The sequence below is a fragment of the Carcharodon carcharias genome, chromosome 11, assembly GCF_017639515.1.
Source record: "Carcharodon carcharias isolate sCarCar2 chromosome 11, sCarCar2.pri, whole genome shotgun sequence".
Classification (NCBI taxonomy): domain Eukaryota; kingdom Metazoa; phylum Chordata; class Chondrichthyes; order Lamniformes; family Lamnidae; genus Carcharodon; species Carcharodon carcharias.
Genome location: NC_054477.1, coordinates 98,666,975 through 98,690,595, shown reverse-complemented (window position 1 = coordinate 98,690,595; position 23,621 = coordinate 98,666,975). Strand labels below are relative to the sequence as shown.

Genomic DNA, 23,621 nt, shown 5'->3' with positions numbered 1-23,621 from the left:
GGACATTGAAGTGAGTGTGAAACGTGAAGGATCCGCGTGTGTGGGAGAGTGCTTGCACAAGGCTCTGAAAGGCCCTGCCATGCACACACTTCTCCCTCCAAGATCACTTGTTGGCCAGCTGTTCCCTCTGCGGTGACAGAGGACAAGGTTGAGGGGCTCACAGGCAAAGGGGACTCAGAGGGAGCGGACAGCCTATTAGATTCCTGAGTGGATAACCCAGGGGTGTCCAGCTGCTGCTCCTCCTCTCTGACTCCTTGAGTGGAAGGAGCACCTGGAAGGACATCGAGGTACCCCGTTTCCCTCTCACTTTGTCACTGCAGGAGCTCACCCATGGCTCCCGCAATGGAGTGCAGGTCTGCACATATCTCTGCACTCTGCTGCACCAGTCTCCATAGCGTCCACCATCCTCCCCATGGAGACCTCCATAGGCGCACATGTGGGCACCATTTCATCAGAGAGCAGGCGGATGCACTCCTCCAACTCATGTGCCATTTTGCTGAAGGCTTCCAACAGCTCTGTGTGATGTTCCCATGCCTCCTGCTGATTCTCCAGGATGAATTGGAAGGCCAAATCTAGAGGTTCATCATCTGACTCAGATCTCACAGATACCTGATCTCCACCAGTCCTCCAAGTGCCAGGGAGCTTAACTGAACCTGCCTCCTCCTGCTGCTGTGGACATGTGTGCGTGCAGTGACTACCTCATTGTGAACCCGAGCCTAATTTAGATCTAGATCCCACTGAGGTGTGTGTCTCTGCACTGATGGAGGATGTGGGTAAACGCTGTGACCGGCCTTCCAAGCTGCTTATTTCCAGCTCTTCCATGGAAGATGTGTCCTCTTGGATGGAGGTGTGGACCTGGATGGAGCTGAAGGACTGGCTGGCTGAGGGTTTCAGTTGCTTGGCAGAGCTCCCTGTGAACCAAAGTAGAGATAATTAGTGCATGACAGCAGAGTCAAAAGCAGGAGAGAGAGGGATGATGTAGTGCAGGATCCTCATGACAGTGTTCACCACTGACCTCACTGTCACCACAGAACCGGCCCACATCCCCACCAGTCAGTGTGATGGTACGCTCCTCAAAGTGAGTGAGGGGCCTAATGTGGGCCACTCCAACCTCTTCCTGCTGATCTGAGCCAGCATCCCCTACAGGGAAAGAGATGGCTAGAGTGTGAACAGGACACATGGCACTGCCTGGAATGTTTGTGTGGTGAGCGGAGCCATGGACAGGATGAGGATGCAAGCTTGAGGGAGTATGAGCCTGATGGAGATGTAATCGTGTGTGTGAGAGTTAGTGGCATTGTCCCTTAAGGTGTGAGATCCCTGTGGATGTTTGATGGGTTTGTGAGAGTGTGAGTTGAGAGTGATGAGAAGAGTGAGTTACCCTGGTGGAATGGATGCGACCACTTATCCTGTAGCGGCACCAGGTGGCTGTCTTCCTTTGCAGGGCATTGGCACTGACCACCGCTGCCACCACCCCCCAGCTGGATTAGTGAGGTTGCTGCCCACCCTGCAGCCAGAGCTGGGGTAGGGGACATCATGGCGAGACTCCACTGTGTCCAAAAGGCACTCGAGGGACAACAGGTCATTGAGCCTGGGAGCTGCAGTCTTTATGCCTTTCAAGGCCATGTCTTCTTTGCGACAGGCGTGGGCTGGAAGCACTGAGAGGTATACGCGTGGCTGGACTTTAAATATGGCACCCGGCGTGATGAAGTGATGAGGTGATGGCGTGGCCGGCGAATGACAGCCGCCGCCATGGAAACAGCGTGTTTCCTGGGAATGCATAATCAATGTGGCGTGTTTGGGACAATACTGTGTGAGAAGCCGCCATTGCGGCCGATGAGTAAAACGTCGTTTTACCTGCCTGCTGCTGCCCTTAGAGCAAATCTGGGATGATTTTGCCCTGTTTCCCCTTGAGGGTAGTCTCAAATATCTTCAGGCATCACAGGTTTCTAAGCTTTCCAACTGCAGTTATTGCTGGGAATGAATGCTTTTTGGGTACTTTTCCCAGAAAATTAAGGTACAATGACTTTTTACTGGGGGTCACTACTTCCCACAGAGGCCAGGAAAAGTTGTGCAGGTTTGTGACCGGAAAACCACTTTGCAGATCTCTACAGCTTTTCAGTTACTTCTTCTGCCTGAGCAAGAAAGCTTAGTTGCCTTTAGTGGCAAGTAATCTTCCCTGAAAGGCAGCACAGCCATGGGAGAGACAGGCTAATGCCAGTTCTTTAGGTGATAAGCAGAGTCCATCATCACGTTGGTTTCTTTGCCACTCGCAGCAGCAGGGATTTTAGACTGTATGGTGTGTCAAGGTAGGCTGGGTGGAAACAAACCTGAAATAAAAGATACTGGGGCAATTTTCATCATTTTATAACCCCTGACACCCAACCCCTCCCCAAAAGTGCTGTATAAAGGGAGGCAGAAAATTAAAGATGTGCTCACTGATTGCTCCTTTTACAGCCAGCCTGATTTTACAGAGAACCCTAATCCTGGTGGCTGAGGGTCTCATCTAAAACCGGTGGGCACCTCCTGAACAAGCTCCAGTGATGTCATTATGATGCTGACATCATTTTATCATCTCATCATTGAACGAATGGCACTTCCTTCTTCCATACTCACCAACCATGGCTGGTACAAGACTAGCATTTCAAAAACTATTTAAAAAAATCCCCAGCTGTTCATGGGTAAAGTTGGAATAGAGTCATGGAGTCAGAGTCATAATGGCACAGAAGGGCTATTTGGCCCATCAAGTCCATGCCAACTCCCTGAAGAGCAATCCAGTCAGCCCCATTCTCCCATTCTATCATTGTAACCCTGCAAGTTTATTTCCTTTTGAAATCATTCATTAACCCCATTTCCATCACCCTCGTAGTGAGTTAAGGGTCATTACCACTTGCTGCATAAAAAGGGTTTTTCCTCACATCCTCCCTGTGTCTCCTGCCCAAAATCTTAAAACCGTGTCCCCTAGTCCTTGTCCATCAGCTAATGGGAACAACTTTTCTTTGTCTACCTTATTAAAACTTGTCTAAATCTTGTACACCTCTGTCAAATCTGCCTCAACCTCCTTTGTTCCAATCTAGGAGAACAACCGCAGCTTCTCCAACCTAACCTTGTAGCTAATTCCCTCATCCCTGGAATCATTCTGGTTAGTCACCTCTGCATCCTCTCAAAGATCCTCTTATCCTTCCTAACCAGAGCTTTATAAAGGTTCAGCATAACTTTCCTCAACCCTGTTTCCTAGAAGAACTCCATTCCATTCTCCCGGTTTCTTCTGAATTGATGCTTCCAACATCCTCCTGAACGGAGGATTCCTGCCCACTGTGGTTAACAAGGCCCTCAACCATGTCTGACCCATTCTGCCCTCACCTGTTCCCCTCCCACTCAGAACCACAAAAGGGTCCCCCTTGTCTTCACTTTCTATCCCACCAGCCTCCATATTCAAAAGGTCATCTCCGCCATTTCCGCCACCTCCAACATAATATCACCACCAAACACATTTTTCCCTCCCTCGCCTGTCACCTTTCTGAAAGGACCTTCCCTCTGTGATACCCTGGTCCACTCCTCTATCACTCTCAATACCTCATCCACTTCCCATGGCACCTTCCCATGCAATTGCAGGAGGTGTAACACCTGCCCCTTTATCCCCTTCCTCCTCACCGTCCAAGCTCTTTCAAACAGAGTAAAACTCCAAAACACTCTTTCCAGGTGAAGCAGCGATTTACTTATATTTCTTTCAGTTTAGTCTACTGTATTCGCTGCTCACAATGCAGTCTCCCCATGCACTGGGGAGACCAAACACAGACTGAGCGACCACTTTATGGAATGCCTCTGCTCAGTCCACAAGCATGACCCTGACATTCCTGTTGCTATCTATTTCAATTCACCATCCTGCTTTCATGCTCACATTTCTGTACTCTGCTACAATGTTTCAGTGATGCCCATGCAAGCTGGAGGAACAGCACCTTCCTTCTAGACTCAACATTGACATTCAACAGTTTCAGAACATGAACTCTGTCCACCATTTTGAATTTTTTCCCCCCAAGTGCCAGTTTGTATTTTATTTTCATGCTTTTGCTTTCAGATAGAGGTGACCTTTATTCTCCAATTAACATCTACTCTGGGCCTATGCTTTGTTTCTTTACTACAACCATTGCCACTTCCTTTGCCTTTAGTTCTGTATCTTTGGTATTTAATTGCACCCACCCTCCAGCCTATCCTTGGCCTTCCCTTTTGTTCAGCCTGAACCCTGCCCACCACCCCACCCCCCCACCCCCCAACTATTTCAACACCTTAAAACTAATCACATTTCTACCTCTCTTCAGTTCCATAGAAGAGTCATATTGGACTCATCCACAAATAGTCCCAGATCTGCTGAGTTTTTCCCACACTTCTTGTTTTTATTTCAGCATAACCACTCTGCTTTAGCACCCAACACCTCTTTTTTTGAAGCCCTAAATCCCTTATGCTTTACTAACTACTCTCTCAATATGTTCTGCCATCTTCAAAGCTCTATGCTCATGAATCCCAGGTCCTTGCAGACTCTTTAGAATTGTATCATTAAGTCTATATTTCTTATGCTTTCTGCCATAATGCATTACCTCACATTTCTCAGTCACTTATGTTAGCCTATCTGTCTTCTAATGCAGTCAATCATTATCATCCTCACTGTTTTCTGTACCTCCAAGTTTCATATCATTGGCAAATTTTGGAATTTTACTCTGTATTCCAATATCTAAGGCATTTATATCTACATCAAAAAAGCAGCGTTTAGCACTGGGTTTTGGGGAAGACTACTGTCTACATCCTCCAGTCTGAATAACAACCATTTACAATAACTCATTGGGCAGAATCATCCCAGATTAGTATTAAGTGCAGTAGCTGGTGGGAAAAAGGACATTTTACCAGCTGGCTGCAATGGCAGGTTTTCACGTCGTATCATTCCAATCCTGCCTCATTAGTGTTGCATTCCTGGGAAACATGCCATTTCACTGGCCTCCGATTCGCCCGCCACACTGTCACCTCACCTTTTCCTCACGGCATATTTAAAGTGCAACTGCACGCACACCTCTCAGTACTCCCAGCCCAGAAGGACACCAGTGAAGACATGGCCCCAAAAGATTTAATGACACATCTCTGGACACTGTTGGAGCCCGCTGCAATGTCCTCTACCCTACCTCTGCCTGCAGGAGGCCCATCAGTGTCACCACTCCGGCTTGGGAGACAGTGGCAGAGGTGGTCAGTGTCAATACTGCACAGAAAAGGTTCGCCATCCAATACAGAAAAAGGATGAATTATCTCATTGCGTCACCAGGGTAAGGCAACTGTCTCATGACTCTAAACTCACACACTCACAAGATCATCATACATTCACTGGCATCTCACTCACTGACAGCTCAAGGGACATCACCACTCACTCTCTCACACACACACCCTCACATCTCCATCTCATCTCCTCATCTCCTCTGGAGACTGCCTCCTCAGCCCGCAATATCTTTAGGCTACTTGCACAGATCAACATGTGTCCCCACACACACATCCTCGGGCAGCCCTCTTCCCCAGTAATACCCTAGCCCTGCAGCTTCTTCCCTTACCTGAGGCAACTTCTCCCCCTTCCCCGAGCAAGCCCTAGCCTTGCAGCCATTGAAAAGCCACCCCTGCCTTACAGCTGGTCTCGTAAATAGAGACCTGCCTATGAGCCCCCCTAAAAGTGATGTGGTGCTGCCTGTGAAGCCTGGCGCTGATGACCGCGAGTGCTGCCCAAAGCAAGGTAGGCAAACAACCTCGAATCCTCAAGCGAAGCACAGCTCGCCAGGAGCATGCCGCTTATGTTCAGTTGTGAAACATGTCAGTATGGTTCTCAGATGATCCATTGTGGGGGGATAATTCCGGCAAGCTGGACTTATAATGATATGCAGTTGTATTTCAATGAGGTTCCCGACATTGGGAAATGCGGCCCACCGTTGACTGGCAGAGCGGACAATTGCAAACTGGTTTCACATGGCCTTCTCCTTGTATTGCCCATTCATGCCACCAAACATTCCCCGCTCCCACGGGCATGGAAATTCCACCCATTATTTTGTCCTTATGTAGTTTTTTTATCCAAGCTGACCATTGACCCTCCTATTCAATGAGTGTCAATTTTGTTAACCTTTTGTGTGATATTTTGTCAAACGCATTATTAAAATCTATATAGCCAACATTCCCCTCATCAACCTTCTCTGTTGCTTCTTCATCAAAGTTCAATTAATCAAAAATGATTTTACACATCTATGCTCTGTTCTTAAATAAACTCTCCAAATGCTGTTAATTCTTTCCTTGACTATTGTTTCTAAAACCTTACCACCACTGATCTTAAGCTGCCTTGTATGTTGTTTCTAGGAAGGTCCTTGCATCCTTTCTTGAATCAGGGTGTCACATTCACCACTTTTCAATCCTCTGGCAACTTGGTATCTAGGGAAGTGTGGAAGATTACAGAAAGCCCTTCTGCTATCTCCAAGACTATATTCCTTAGCTACCTGGGATTCAAAACATCATACCAGATGACTTACCAATCTAAGTATAGCCAGTCTTTCCAGTATATCCTGTTTATCAGTTTTCACCCCATTTATTACCTCTACTATCTCTGCTTCTACCGATATTTTGTCAACAACCTCTCCCTTAATAAAAACAATACATAGAAGTCATGAAGTATTCTAGCCTTGCATTGCACCTCTAAATGTGTATTACCCTCTTTGTCCCTAATAGGACCCACTCTTATTACCTACTTACTATTGTCCATCTCTTATTACTCGCTTACTATTTACATGCCGGTAGAAGATTTTTGTGTTCCCTTTAAATAAGTGACTTTCTATTCTCATTTTATCCTTGACAGTCTTACACCCCCCTCAAGCTATTGTATTTGACCTCCTTCCCGCTTGCAGAATTCACCTGACATGAATCATATGCCATATCTTTTGTTTCACCATATTCTCTATCCCCTTCGTCATCCAGGGAGCCCTGGTTTTGGATCACCTGCCTTTTCCCCTTGTTGGAATATACCTAGCCTGAGTTCACATTTTGATTGACAGCTTAAAATGGCTATTACAGGATTTTTAATGAATCTACAATGTGGTTACTGAATCAAACTTTGTTTTTATAACAGATTGAACACTTGAAGGGATTTAAAACCTTTGAATGGGTTTCATGAATGGAAGGTTTTTTTTCAGTTTTAAGTGCGTATGAGTGAGAGCTCTTTTAGATTGTTAGAATTTCTTTTCATCCCCTTGCAGCTCCTGAAGTCTGCCTGTAGTGGATACAGGGTGGATGGCTATGGAGGTGGCATTGGGGTATGAAGTGCCATGGAGAGACATGAAGGGCATGGATGAGACATGGAAAGAGGGTGGGTGGTGAGTGGGCATGAGGGCTGGAGGGCCTAACAGCTTCTAAAACAACTGGGACAAAAGTCCCAGAGAACCAAGGTAGGTCTTCTAACCAGCTCACTTCAGCACTAACCCACCCCAGTGGCCACCTATAATATGCTTCCAGTGTCGGCGGGCCTGACTTGTTCCTGCCCCCACCTCCCCGAAACAAAAATTGTGTGTAACGGGGACCTTTAAATGGAGGCGGGTCTGCCAAGTCAGGAAATTTCCTGACTCGAGCTACGCGCTTCAGTAGTGAAAATATGGCCCTATGAATCTTTGATACCTGCACCATTTGCCTGAATTAGAAAAGTCGTTGGATTGTATTATACATGGGATGGTTTTCACCATACCTGGAGCTGCCGTTGGAATTATAGAATTTCTTTTTATTAGTTCTCCAATGCAGATGTAGCAAATATGATTGCTGAAGAAAAACTGACTTATATAATTTCTAAACTATAAATATAATATTTAGAATCTGATTTGGGATATTTGTCTGTTAACAACAATGAACTGCAAGATTTTGATGCTATGCTGTTAGTTTATCTTTTGTAGTATGTGGCAGCAGTTCAGTTTAGTAACGGGCTCCTTAATTGTCATCTGCAGAAAATAATGAAACGTCTCATCAAGAGATATGTATTGAAAGCACAAATGGATAGGGAAAATGATGAAGTCAATGAAGGTAAGTCAAAGGCATGACCATATAATGGGAATGGATAATATGTTCCTAATACATATACATTAAAAATTCCTGCTTATCTTGGCAACACATCACTCTCAATGCAAGCTGTTATATTCTGGAAAAATTCAGCTCAAAACATTCCAGTTTTTCACTAAAAAAGCAACAACAATTCTTTAGTATTGTACTTAGCAGTCAGCTTCCAAGTGAAAAATTCCAAGTGGGACACATGAACCAGAGTAGCTTGTTGCTCAATAGCAGCCTATGATGTGTTAGTCTAAAAAGAAGTCTTACAAACTTGACACCCTGAGTAACATGCCCCACTTCGTGCCTTTTTTGCTTGGAAATGTCTTGTTATAGTTAAGTCATGAAACATTGCTGAAGCCTGTCATCCCTCATCTGGTGAAATAGCACAGGCTTAATTTATCCAAAATAAAGTAATGTAGACAATCGGAAGCAGGACAAAGATTCAACTGGGTTCATTCTTTCACTATTTAATACTAAAATTCTTTGTAGTCTTGTTTTGTACTTATTTGATATCTTTGAATAAAGAACGGAGTACTTTTCCACAGATAATACCAGTATTAAGCATTGTCAAGTAAAGTGCAGCATGAGTAGATGTAGAGCAAGGCTCCCATTGCTTTGCCATGACAAACCCTGTACATAACAGAACTGCTGCACCAGCAGGACTTTTATATTTCCCAAATCAATAACCTCTGTGATGAAGGCTGGTTGACTGAGTCAGAGCAGAATTAAAAGATATTCTCTGCTGTCGATCTGCTCCCACTGGGTGAGGCTGCACAAATTCATTTTGTGCATGACCTTTAGAATTAGCAGGGTGAGAAGACCCAAGGAGTCTTGACACGGTGAATGTGGAGAGGATGTTTCCTCTTGAGGAAATATCCAGAACTTGGGGTCGCTGTTTAAAAATAAGGGGCCACCCATTTAAAATAGAGATGTGGCGAATTTTTTCACTCAGAGGGTCATGAGTCTTTGGTACTCTCTTCCTGAAAAGGTGGTGGAAGCAGAGTCTTTGAATATTTTTAAAGCAGAGGTGAATAGATTCTTGGTAAGCAAGGGGGTGATAGGCTATTGGCGGTAGGTGGATGCAGATTTGAAGTTACTATCAGATCAGCCATGATCTTATTAAATGGCGAAGAAGTCTTGAGAGGCTGAATGGCCTACTCCTGCTCCTTGTTTGTATGATCTTATGTTCATTAGCCTGAGCTCAAATTAAACCAAGGCCCTGGAAGTGAAAGAACAGTACGCTATCCTGTTACATGACCCAGGGCCAACTTTCACTCCCAGATGGAGTTGGGTATGGAGGCAGGTGGGCGTGCAAGTTCATGCTGCCAGCTGGCATGCCAGTTTGCTGGCACTGTATCCTCCCATGGACTAGTTTGCCAGTGCTGGCATCAGCAACAGAAGGGCTACCTGCCCACAAGTGGCTTGTAGCTAATTGAGGTAGGGAAATGGCCATGTAGGGCCAATTAACAGAAGCCAACTGGAATTTTCCGGTCCCCCGTCAAGGCACCGGGAACAGACCAGCTGCCTGGTGATAGCCTCTTGGTGGCAGACCAGGGGCCAGAGCTCCAGCAGCCTTTCAGGCCTTATCTTTCTGGCCACAGCTGCGGCCACAGGACACATTTCTTCCTCCATGCTGGTAGCTTAGCAGTTGAGACCATTTTTTTAATTTAAAATTTTCTAAAGTTTCAGAGAGGGAGCTTCAGGTGGAGGCACCCTCTCTGTCTCTTAACTGAACTACAAGCTGCTTCTCCTTCCAAGCTGGAGAGCATCCATTGGCTCTCCTGCTTCAGAGCCTGACAGCGTTCTAAATTAATTGGTTAGTGAACCCACCATTTTGCCATTAATTGACCAATCTGGGGAAAATCACTGCTGAGTGTTTGTTTCCCCCGCAGTATGTGGCTGTGACCCCCATTTGACCCCAATGTCGAGACCACAATGTTGGCCAAAACCCAAAATCCTACCCCCATTTTCTAAAAGCATTCTATTTTGGTATGGAATATAAAAAAAACCTTATACGGCATCTTTAATATGGTGAACCACCCCAAGGCCCTTCAAAGGAGTGTAAAGATGCAACATTTTACACAGGGCCTCTTAAAGGGATATTAGGAAAGGTGACCAAAGGCTCGGTCAAAGTAGTAGGCTTTCAGGAGAGACTTTAAGGAATCATTGCACAAGTCAACAATTTGACTCAGCCCCAACTTCAGTACACTCCAATTGATATTTTTTCACTCCAAAACATTTGCATTAGCTGAGTTGGAAACGTAATTTTCCCCCCACTTTCTATTGTTACTAAAAAAGACAAAGACTGAAAATTTCCCCAGAGCTGCTTTTGTTTTGTTGCAATAGCTGAAGTGAAACAGAAATTGAGATTGGTCATTTAAACGGGGTTTCCACCATATGAAATGAAGTTACAGCAGTGGAGAAGGAGCAGATCTGAGGAAATGGCTAGCTAAAGCTTGGGAAGAGAAGTCTATTTACTGATGCAGGTAAATTAAACAGTCTATTCATCCCCCGTGTCCTTCCTAAGGTGCTAACTCAAGTTTGCATACATGACATTGTTGAGTCTCTCAGTAGGAAAGAATACTTGAGGCAGCTTCCTGTTGGTTTCCTTGTTGATTTTATTATATGGGGTACTTTCACTTGTGAGCTGCATCCAAGTCTAAAGAGCCCCGTCTACTTTGTGCAATGATCCAGAGGGGTGGGGGGCAGGGGGGAGTGGTGTTGGGTGAGGGGTGGCATCACCCACATGTATCAGATGCAGCTGCCCACAGTAGAAGATATTCCAGTGTTCAGAGCTGGTGCTCTGGCTCTCTGGAGTTGGGCCCAGACCAACCACACTGACTCTGAGCATGAACACTGTCACTGAGAAAGTGGTCACTCTATCCTGATGCAAGCATCCTGCTGGAAGCCAACCCTACATTTAAAGATTACCAGAGTCCACATACGGGACTGGCTGAGTGAGGGTTGAACTTTTCACCCTCTGACTCAGAAGTGGAAATGCCCGCAGAAAATAGTCATCAGGGAAATCAAAAGGATGGCTGGTGAAAGAAGTAGAAAAACATCACAATGGTGTAGATAAGAATGTTATGTGTAGTTTGGGACTTAGGAACACATGGGGAAGAGTATAGGGAGATATTTTTCTGCATATAATAGTGTTATTTCTGACCTGGGAATACTTAATGCCAATACATGGTGAAGAAAAATATCCCATTCCCCATGTAGCACTAATATATTTCACTTTGATGAGGACTAAACTTGCTCAAAACTTTAAGCAAAATAAATTGATGCTGAAAAATTAAACAAAGCAGAACCCTTCACATAAAATAGTTTGAGGGGAGAAATCTCCTTTATTCTTGATCTAATATTTAAAGAAATGGCAGAAAATGTAAATACCAATATCCACTTCAATATCCCTTGGGAGGAGGAATGTTGATAGGTGCTAGACTTGATTTTATTGTATTTACAGTAGTAAAAAGGACAAGCTGGTAAAATAATTAATAGATTAGTCTAAAAGGGTGGTTGAGCAGATTGTATATTATTATAATTGCTCTTATTTTATGTTACCAGGGTACAGTTAGTTTATTGAACAACTGTTATCAATGTATTGTTTTTAGAATTGGAGTGCATGTTTGTGAATTTTAGGCCTGAACTGAGGTTATTTTTATTTAATATTGTATATACCTTGTCTTTTTATTATCTTAATTCCAAAATTTCCATTCAAAATCATTTCTGTTGCAAAATTTCTTCTTTATCAATGTATTTTGTTCACTATTTTGCTTCATTATTTTCAAGGTGAACTCAAGGAAATCAAACAAGATATATCTAGTCTCCGATATGAACTCCTTGAAGAGAAATCACAAAACACAGAAGATCTTGCTGAATTAATCAGAAAACTTGGAGAAAAATTGGGAGCATAATCCAATAAGAAGGCTAACGTAGCATAGTGACATAATATCTTAAACACCTTTTACCAAATCGGTAACTATAACAATGGATTTTGCATGTTTATTACAATAATGCCAAATGCAATTTTAGACACAAACATTCCACTAAGAATTGAGTATGTAATCAAATCAGTAGTTCTACAGTAATTTGTATAATATCAGGTATTGTTTTATCATATTATCAGGAAACACTGAGGTACACATTATATTAAAATGTTTATAAATAATGAAAACTTGTGTGAAATGTATGTTTTCTTGCAATAAAGGGGATCTCATAACAATGCTTGAAGTTGGAATGCTTTGCACCTTCTTTATGCTAGCTTATATTTTGATGAGAAATATGATGCTACCTTTAATTAAATCGGGCATTTCTGCACTGTTGGAATTGTTTTGAAACCTGAACTGCTGAGAATTATGCAAAGCAGCAGATCCAAGTTGCACTGTCAATCCAGTTCCATTCCCTAACCAGGCAGCTGAGTCAGCGTTTCCAGGAGAGGAAAGGGGAAGTGGGAGAAAAGCAATGTAAGGACATTTTTTTCCAATTCACATTGGGCTGTAACCTCCCAGCTCCCAGTGTCGGATTTGGAGGGTACCCCAAAGATGTGCTGGGGAATCCCTCTTGGAAGTTCTGAGGCTAGGGTTTGCATGGCAATTGCCCAGAAGTGCACACTTCCTCTCTGGCCAATTGCCCTGCACTGGGAACCATCGGAAAATACAGTTTAAATCGCAAACTTCAGATGGTTCCACCAGGGTTTCACCAATAGCTAATCAGTAAAAGTTAGAAGACTCGTCCCCCACCCCCGATCTCTGATCCCCCCACCCCCCCTGACCTCCAACCCCCCCACCCCATGACTTCCGACTCCCCCCTCACCCCCTGACCCCCGATAACCACCCCCTCACCGGACCTCCAACCAACACCCGCCCGCACCCCTCACGGCTCCAACCGACCCCCCCTCCTCACCCCCACCCCTCTGTAGACCCCACCGCCTCCCAAATCCTATCCACTTACCTTAGACACTTACCTTCTCCTTGGCTTGTCAATTTCCCTGATCCTTTAAACTTACCTGCTTTATGGCAGCTCACCGGAGCTGCACTTCTCTGGGGCCTCCGAGGAATCTTTTCTTGCAGGCCCCAAGCAGCTCCAGCAAATGGAAAGATAGACATAATTTTCAAGACCAGGTAAGTATGCATTTATTTCTTCTAATTCCTGTGGGCCAGCACTTTCCAATGCTAGTTGGAAGTTACGGCCCATTACGTTTCCATGTAATGGTCCTGGTTTACACTCAAAAATATTATAAAATAGGTTTTATGGAGCGATCAAGTGGTCCATAAAGCTTTTAAAACTTTAGTTTGGTTGCTGTTATATAATGGCCAATGTAGATTGATATGAGACTCACTCCTAAAAATGCTGTAATAGTCCTTGGGGCAGATCATAACTTTGTTCAACCATGTAAAATGGATGATAATGAGTCAGCAGTCCATTTTACATCTGTGTGACCATCTTGTGAGCCAAAATCAAGAAGTCGCTTTTGAGTGTTCCACCAAGAACTTTCATATTTTTATAAAGCATGAATAATACAGTAAAGTAGTTTGTAAGGGCAGACCTTACCGTTAAGTGTTAAGTTATGGAGAAACTATACTCATTTTCTGGCACTGTTGTAACATAATCCTGGTGTATACCGAAAGTCAATGCATGAGGTAAGGAAACAAGATTATCCATGACCAGTTTCTTTTTCTCTTCTCCACCACCCTCTTTCCCCAGTATTTCAGGCTCTAGTTTATGCAATTCTGATAAAGTGGGCAAATTTTCTGTCAATTGACCATGAGATAATGGGAACTTGCAAATTTTCTTTACTCTGTAAGCACAGTGGCCTTCATCCATCATGTAGCACAGTTTGGGAAACATCCCTTGGCTTCAGGGAGTACAAAACTTCTGGAGGGTCACCAATTGGATCAAAGGGCTATCATCAATAATATGGAAGGTAATTTCAGAGAATTAGGAATATCAAATTGGATTAGAGTATCCATTGGAGGAACTGAATAAAATAGTATGCCCCTCTCTGTTAATCTGTTTCATTTGCCTCAAAATAATGGAATTCAAATGACTCAAAATGATTTCAGAGCTACATCACATCTTATAGAACCATTTCCAAATGGATGCATGCTTCTTTTGAAATGAAATCGGATAAAAGCTGATCTGAAAACAAAACTGTTTGTTTCATCTGAGCAATGTATTTGAAAAAGATCGCAACACAAAAGAAGGCTTTACAGAATATTTCCAAATTTTCCAAAGAGAATTAATAGACAATAAGAATCTTTCCTTGCAAACACTGCTCTGTTTTTAAGGAAGGAAAATATTTAGCAGGACGAGACAGTGGTTTCCTTTCTGCAATAGCTGTTAGGCATCCAAAGTGATGAGCTGGGGTCTAGCAAATCAGGCTCCTGTGCACAAAAGCATCCCCAATCTCTGCATAATTGTATCTAATTTCCTGGTCAGATGCTGTAAAAATAGTAAATGAGAAATGGAAAATAATCATATTTGAGCAATAACAAGAAAAAGCCTGGGATTGTTTGAGTACTTTGATTAATATAAACCAAGTTTTAAATTGCACCTGGCTGGCGGCCTACCTAAGCTGGTGTCAGCATTAGGTGCTGAATAAAATGGTGTTCCATTCACATGTTCAAAATTAAACCACACAAAGTACTTAACTAGTGAACACTGGACTTTGTATGACTGGGTTATAGTAAGGCTTATGGTCCAGCAGCCAGTTTCTAATTAGAACTGAATTAGCTGATTGTAGCTATGCTGATGGTGAGGATCTACAACTGATCCAAGTTAATATCTAGCGACCCACCCCACTGGGGCTAAGAGCTTCCAGTCAGGTGTAAGCCCAATGGAAGTTAGTAAACGGAATTTTCCGTGCCTGCTGGCGTCAGCCATGTTTGGTGGCATGCACGGACAATATGGCTAGAAGGCCAGAAATCAGTTTCACAACATTGTGAAACCAATTTGTGATCGTCTACTCAGCTCATTAATGGTGGGCCGCGTACCCCACCATTGGACATCAGGAACCTCATTGTAATACATCTGCATATCATTATAAGGCCAGCCTGCCGGAATCATTGCCCTCGCCTCGCACTGAATTATCCATCCATGTTGGCGTCGTCACATGCTGGTGCAGAACATGTTTTGACAATTGTGACGTGCAGAAGGCGGAACTTACTGCCAGAGCCTTGCTCACATCACGGACATCGAGGAGTGAAAGATGCTGGAGCCTGACAGCAATATCACGCTGGAAAAATGTCCATGGCTCTGCTACGAAGCAGCATACAGAAATTGGAAAGTCACCGTTGAGTGTCTGCTCACAATGGATGACGGTCAAGCTGGGTGGAGAGAAAGATGGTTGGGGAAAGGAAGATGTACCGTGGGGTGGGAGATGGGGAATGAAAGTGTTAGGTTGGGGTAAGGTTTGGATTGTGGAAATGAAGGTTTGGGAGGAGAAGTTGGGAGCGGGAAGGGGATATGGGGGAGGAGGGGGTAACAGGGGAGACGACGGCAACTGGGGAGGTAGGTGTAATATGTGTGGAAGGTGGAAGGGAAGGAGTTCGGAGAGGGGAAGGAATCCGGAGAGGGAGTGGAAGGAGTGCAGAGACGGGATGGAGTCTGAGGGAAGAAAGGAGTATGGACAGGGATGGGGGTAAGGCTGGAGCAAGAAGTAAGGGTGTCTGAAGGTGTCAAGAAGGGGAAGGTCTAAGCAGCGGTGGAATCCGGAGGGAGGGGAGAAGTACCAAGTGGGTGGAGTCCGGAGTGGGAAGGGGTCCGGAGGAGGGAAGGGGCAATGTCCAAGTGAGTGTGCAAGGGGAGGACTCTGATGAGTCCATGACTCCCTCCTGGGGAGCGAACTGAGGGTGGGCTTGGTACAAGGAAATGGTGAGAATCACCCAGAGCAGAGTGAGGCTGATGGGAGGGTGAATGTTCGAAGGTATCGGTAGAATGGACAGTGAACGTGGTTGGTGGAGACTCAGAGGCAGACATGGACCCTGGGGGTAGGAAGGAGGTGGTCAGGGAGGTGAATGTGGATGGATGGGGAATTTTTGGGAAGGGAAGGAATGTGCACGTTCACCTGGACATCACCAAAGGAAAAGGGTTGCAGCTGGTAGGTCATGGAGGGCAGTGGAATCACTTGTTGGCCAGCTGCTCCCTTTATGGTGACAGAGGACAAGGTTAAGGTGCTCATAGGCAAAAGGGTCTCGAAGGGAGGGAACAGCCTCAGAGATTCCAGAGTGAATGACCAAGGTGTGTTCAGCTGCCACTCCTCCTCCCTCCAGGTGCCCCAGGACCACGGTCTGACTTCTTGATGGGATGGAGCACCTGGGGGGACGTTGAGGTGCCCTGTTTCCATCTCACGTTGCCATTGCAGGAACTCACACATGGTTCCAGCGACAGAGTGCAGGTCTGCACACATCTCTGCGGTCTGCTGGACCAGAGTTTCCATGGCATCCGCCATCCGCCCCATGGAGACATCCATACGTGCACATGTGGGCACCATTTCATCAGAGAGCAGCTGGACGCACTCATCCAACTCAAATGCCGCTCTGCTGAGGGCTTCCAACAGCTCTTTGTGATGTTCCCCCGCCTCCTGCTGACTCTCCAAAATGAGTTGGAAGGCCAAATCCAGAGACTCGTCATCTGACTTGGACCTTACAGATGCCTCTTCCCCAGCAATTCTCCAAATACCGGGGAGCTCAGCTGAACCTGCCTCCTCCTGCTGTGGACATGTGTCCGTGCGATGACCACCAGGTTATGAACCTGAGCCAGCTCTAGATCTAGGTCCCACCGAGGTGTGTCTCTCTGCGCTGGTGGAGGGTGTGGGTAAACGCTGTGACAGGTCTTCCAGGCTGCTTATTTCCTGCTCTTCAATGGAGGAGGTGTCCCCTTGGCTGGAAGTGAGGACCTGGATGGAGCTGAAGAACTGGCTGGCTGAGGGTTTTGGTTGCTTGGCAGAGCTCCCTGTGAACCAAAGTAGGGATAATTTGTGCATGGCAGTAGAGTCAGAAGCAGGAGAGAGAGCACTCATCCTTGATCCTCATGAGGGTGTTCACTGTCGTCCTCACTGTCACCACAGGCATAGTCCATGTCCTCACCAGTCAATGCCATGACACACTCCTCAAAGTGAGTGAGGCGCCTAATGTAGGCCACTCCACCCCCTGGTATGGGACCTCCTCCTGCTGATGTGAGCAGGTTCTCTTGCATGAAAACAGATGGAGAGAGTGTGAACAGGACACATGGCACTGAGTGGAATGTTTGTCTGGTGACCGGAGCCATGGACAAGATGAGGACACGAGCTCCAAAGGATATGAGCCTGATGGAGATGTGAGGGTGTGTGTGAGAGTTAGTGGTGTTGTCCCTTGAGGTGTGAGATCCCTGTGGATGTGTGATGGGTTTGTGAGTTTATGGGTTGAGAGTGATGAGAAGAATGAGTTTTCCTGGTGGAACGGATGAGGCCATTCATCCTGTAGTGGCACTGTGTGGCTGTCCTCTTTTGCAGGGCATTGGCGCTGACCACCACAGCCACCACCTCCCATGCTGGATTAGTGATGCAGCTGCACATCCTGCAGCCAGAGCAGGGGTAGAGGACATCATGGTGGGCCTCCACAGCATTCAAAAGGCACCCAAGGGACATGTCACTGAAGTGGGGGGGCTGCAGTCTTTTTGCCTTTTGGAGCCATCCTGCCTTCTGTGCAGCAGTCCTGGCCGGGAGAAGAGAGGCCTGTGCACGAATTTAAATATGGCATCCGGTGTGATGAAGCAGTGAGGTGATAGTGTGGCGGGTGAATGAGAGCCTGCCCGCTATGGAAACGGCAATATTCCCAGGAATGCTTAGTTAATGCGGCAGGTTTGGGATGATACGGCATGAGAAGCCACCATTGCGGCCGACGGGTAAAAAATTGTTTTACCGTCTGCTACTGTACTTGTTGCAAATCTGACACGATTCCGCCCAGTAGATTCACAAATCGTGATCGCATGACTCACAATGTGCTGCATCTAGGTAAAAGTATAGTTAAGGTCTTACCACCATATGACAGGCAAGCTTGGGGTATAGGAATGCTCTCAGTGTAAGCTTACCCATTAAGGGGCAATGTAGTAATTATTGCTTTGTTAAATGTTGGACTGTAGCTTTAAGAATAATCCTGTGATGTAAGATCACATGATCTGCATAAACCAATATGCTAGCAGCACGGGCAACCTCCAAGGTCACTGAAGAGATAGAGATGGAGTTGAAAGCACATGTATAGTTGCAGCTGGCTGTATTGTAAATAAATGTAATGTTCCCATTGAGAAAGTTGTTTGTAGATCAACTCTATTACAAACAGGCGACTAGGCCACACTACAACAAACTGGCGACGAGTATAAATCAGGATAAATCAAGAGAGATCAAAATCAGTACTGTACCTCGCCCAGCGAATGTGAGTATAAATGTCCATTTAAAATAACAGAAGATATACTCACCCAAAATATCAGACTGGTAGAATTGATCCCTTTGAGCCAGCCACAGACTATTGGTCTCAGTATATAGAACGCCTTGCGTTCTTCTTTCAAATGAACCAGATCACTGGGGAAGTGAAGAAACAAGCGATCCTCTTGATGATTTGTGGGAGCAAAACCTTCGGTTTGATTCAAAGTTTGATGGCCCCCAGTGCCCCAGATTCGAAGAATTTCGGAGAATTAGTGGACCTTGTGAAAGGACATTTTCAATCCAAGCCCTCAGTCACGATGCAAAGATTCAGGTTCAATTCATGAAATAGAGGCCTAGGAGAGAAATTGCTAGCTACATGGCAAACTTGAAGCAACTAATGGAACATTGCAATTCCGGTGAGGCTCTGAACGACATACTCAGAGATCGTTTGGTATGTGGTGTGAAAGAAGACACTATTCAGAGAAGATTGCTGGCTGAAGTGAATTTGGATTTTAAGAAGGCGTTAGAAATAGTGCCGGCCATGGAAAGCGCTGCAAGAGATTCACAAGCAATACAAGGGGCGCAAAATGGTGCCGCACTCCAAATCGGCAGGAACAGTGAGCCGAAAGTGGCACAAAAAAGTGCCACCGCAAAGTGGGAAACAGCCCCCGCTAACCAAAAGAATAAAGAAATAATTTAGCAGCTAAATCGAAGAAGAACTTTAATCGATGTGGAAACTATCAGTCTTTCAAAGATTGGCAGTTTAAAAAAAGTAGAATGTTACTTTTGTTACAGAAGTGGACATATAATGAGACAATGCAAACAGAGATTTAACCAGGCTTGCAAACAACCCAATGGGAAGAAGCCCAATGAAATCTACAGTGCAGAAGAGCCTGAAACAACAAATTCTGACATTTATTCATTGTTAAACATGAAAGTTGGGAAGACAGAGCCAATATTTCTTACACTGGGCTACCAGAGTTGCTTAAAAAGTATGCCACCATCTTCAAGGATGAGCTGGGAAAAATCCAAGGCCTACAGGCCAAGATTTACGTGGATCCAGAAGCAACCCCTCGCTTCATGAAAGCAAGACCGGTGCCATACGCCCTGAGAGAGATGGTTGACGCTGAACTGAATCTGCTAGAGATGTTGGGTGTCATTAAAGCGGTTCAGTTCTCAGAATGGGCAGCACCCACAGTCCCTGACCTTAAACCAGACAAAAGCATCCGAATTTGTGGGGACTGTAAACTAACGGTCAACAGAGCAGCCAAACTTGACAGGTATTCCATTCCAAAAATTGAAGACCTATATGCCAAGCTAGCAGGAGGGACAACATACACAAAGCTTTACATGAGTCACGCATATCAGCAATTAGAGTTGGATGATGCCTCCGGGGAATTTGTCACAATTAATGCCCACAAAGGGTTGTACCAATATACAAGCTTGCCTTTCGGTGTTTCCTCAGCCTGTGCCATCTTTCAGAGAACAATGGAAAGGTCACACAGGTACTACCCAATGTTGTAGCCTACTTAGATGATGTGCTGATAACCAGATTCACTGGAAAGGAACACTTGGCTAACCTAGAGGAAGTCCTAAAATGATTTTTACAAGCAGGAGTGTGACTGAGAAAGGAAAAATGCACTTTTCAAGCAAAGGAAGTGATCTATTTAGGCCACTGGGTAGATTCTCAGGTGTTACACCTGGTTGAAGAGAAGGTTAAAGCTATGAGATGCAACTGCACCCAAGAACACCCCTGAACTTAAATCATTTTTAGGAATGATAAATTATTATGGGCAATTTTAACTAATTTATCTACAGTTCTGGCCCCTTTGAATTCACTGCTAAGAAAGAACAAACATTGGTCTTAGGAAGAACCCCAAAAAGAAGCTTTCATGAAAGTGAAACAGCTGTTACACTGATCCAATCTGTTAGTGCATTCTGACCAGACGAAAGATTTGGTGCTGAAATGTGATGCGCTTCCCTATGGATTGGCAGTGGTACTATCTCATAGAATGGACTACGGCACAGAGCAACCAATTAGCTATGCATCCAGGACACTTATCACAGCTGAAAAAGGATATTCCCAGGCTGAAAAGATCTGTTGATCATTTTTGGTGTAAAAAATTTCACCAACACGTGCATGGGCAGCATTTGACAATTGTATCCAACCACTGTTGGGTTTGTTTAGCAAGGAAAAGTCTGTACCACCCATAGCCTCAGCAAGAATACAATGATGGGCCATTACATTGGCAGCTTATGAATACACATTTGTATATAGGCCTGGCATTCACATCGCAAATACTGATGCCCTCAGCTGCCTGCCCTTACAAGAGAATGATGAACACATCTCAGATCCACAGGAACTTGTTCTACTGTTAAATTTTCTAGATTCCTCATTGTATGTGCCAGCCAGGTCCAAAACTGGATGAGTCAGGACCCAGTCCTATCTCAAGTGCGAGACCATGTGTAAAATGAAGTAAAACCATTCTTCAACCGAAGACACGAGATGAAAAGTCAAGATGGCATTCTACTGTGGGGTGCACGGGTAATAGTTCCTCTGCAGGGCAGGGAGCCACTTTAAGTTGAACTACACAGTGCCCGTGCAGGGACTTCCCGAATGAAGACCATAGCACGCAGTTACCTAAGGTGGCCGGGGATGAATGGCAATATTGAAAATGTTGTAATGCACTGTGTGCAATGTCAACAGCTGCAAAGGTGGCCGATGGCAGCTTCATTGCACTCATGGGAGTGGCCTGGTAGACCCTGAGTGCGGTTACACATTGACTATATCGGACCCTTCCTTGGAGCCATGCTTCTACTGATTATAGATGCCCATTCAGAGTGGTTAAATGTTTATGAGGTGAAGTCACCAACGTTGGGTGCTACAATAGAGAAACTACGCCAGAGCTTTGCATTCCATGGACTACCAGAGGTAGTCATATCCAATAACAGCACTGCATTCATGAGTGTTGAGTTCCATCGATTTATCAACCTCAATGGTATCACCCTTGTGAAGACTGCACTATACCATCCGTTATCAAAAGGACTGGTGGAAAGGGCATTTCAAACTTTTAAGGTAGACATGAAGAAATTAACAAGTGACTCGATGGAGGCCAAGCTGGCACGCTTTTCTTTTTGCTAAAGGCAACACCCCGCCCCCCAACACACCCCCCCTCACCACCCCCACCCCCACCCCCCAGCATGAACGACAGGAGCAACAACAGCAGAATTATTGATGAGGTGCTGTCTTAGGACAAGACTGAGCCTAATATTTCTACATTTGGAGGAGAAGGTGGAGAAGAGTCAAGGAAACCAAAAAGCTACGCATGACTTGCATGGTCATGAGAGACAATTTACTGTTAGAGTGGCCATTATTGTAAGGAATTTCGGTAGAGGATCAAAATGGTTACCAGGTAAAGTAAGTTCAGTGACTGGAACATTATCATACTATGTGGAAGTCAAAGGCTGGATCACCCGTAAGCATGTGGACCATTTAAGAAAAAAGAGAGATACCACAACAAGATATGGTTCCACTTGTAACCATTACTGAACCAGTCTTTCCCGTTGAAGATGCTCAACCAAGGACTGACATGTCTGATGCCTCTATCAAAGCAGAACTGCCAGTGCCCACCGAGGTATCTGATGTTCATGCAGTTCCAGAGAACGTGATTCCCAAAAAAGAATCGGAAGTCGTGGAGCTGCGACGTTCCACACGAATCAGGAAACCACCTGAAAAACTGAACTTGCAAACTTCATGACCTGTGTAAATATTATAATGTCATGAGATAAATATACTTGTAAATACAATATGTACAGCAAAGTTAAAGTGGGAGGAATGTAGTAATTATGGTTTTGTTAAATGTTAGACTGTACCTTTAAGGATAGTCCTATGATGTAAGATCACATGATCTGTACAAACCAATATATTAGCAGTGTGTGGACAATCTTCAAGGTCAGTGTAGAGATAGAGATGGTGTTGAAAGCACATGTGTAGTTGCTACTGGCTGTATTGAAATAAACCTAATGTTTCCACTTAGAAAGTGGTCTGCAGATCAACTCTGTTACAAATAGGTGACTAGGCTACACTACAACAGGCAGGTAATCACATGCTGCTTCAGGATTTAAAGGCCAATGGCAGTTTAAAGGGCAAGACATCTGTCATTTGAAACTGCAAAGCAGCAAGCTTGCTCAACATAAAAATTGTCTGGAAGGAATGGCCTGATTCTCCACGATAGCAAAAGTGCCAAATGAAGAAGTGAGTCAGCAAGTTCAGCACATACCACACGCTGTCTCAAAGAAGAATGGTCCAGGGAATGGGGGAATGGAAAGAGAGTTCTTCCATTGTAGCTGCCATTCCCACAAAACTGCACAAGTGAATTCAATGAAGCAAAGAATTCCTTGACCTTAACAAGTCAAGCAAGGTGTGAGAAGCCTCATTTTAAATCAATATATTATATGCAGTGCCTGTAATTTAATGCAATTCTTAAGTGATGTGGAGCCAGGAGATAAACTTTTCTGAGCTGCTGCCAATTGCCACCTATGCAGCAGGTGGCCTGGAATTTGCTTGTTCAGACAGGGAAGCTACCTGTTGGCATGAAAGGCACCAGAAGGTCCTATAATCATTTAAATAATGCTTAAAGAACAATTTCTCATGACTTTTCAAGGAACACTAGCAAAACCAGGAATCAGGGGGGAAACTCTTCACTGGTTGGAGTGATATCTAGTACAAAGGAAGATGGTTATGTTTTTTGAAGATTGATCATCTCAGTCCCAGATATCACTGTAGAAGTTCCTTAGGTTAGTGCCCTAAGCCCAACCATCTTGAGTTAATCCATCAATGACCCTCCCTCCATCGTAATGTCAGAAGTGGGGATGTTCACTGATGACAGCACAATGTTCAGCACCATTCACGAATCCTCAAATACTGAAGCACTCCATGTTCATATGCAGCAGGACCTGGACAACATTTAGGTTTGGAATGATAAGTAACAAGTAACATTCCTGCCACGCAAGTGCCAGGCAATGACCATCTCCAACAAGAGAGAATCTAACGATCTCGCCTTGACATTCAATAGCATTGCCATCGCTGAATCCCCCACTATCAACATCCTGGGGGTTACCT

At 44.8% G+C, this 23,621-nt stretch overlaps 1 protein-coding gene across 1 annotated transcript in view; it reads left to right on the top strand.

The window, feature by feature from the left end:
• LOC121283796 (short transient receptor potential channel 6-like) overlaps positions 1–12,322 on the top strand; it is a 230,763-nt gene extending 218,441 nt beyond the window's left edge. The window contains exons 11-12 of the mRNA XM_041198521.1: positions 7,998–8,073; positions 11,890–12,322. Of these exons, the coding sequence (XP_041054455.1) occupies positions 7,998–8,073; positions 11,890–12,014 (201 nt within the window). The 3' untranslated portion in view covers positions 12,015–12,322. The remainder of the gene's footprint in view (positions 1–7,997; positions 8,074–11,889) is intronic.
• Positions 12,323–23,621: the final 11,299 nt, after the last annotated feature.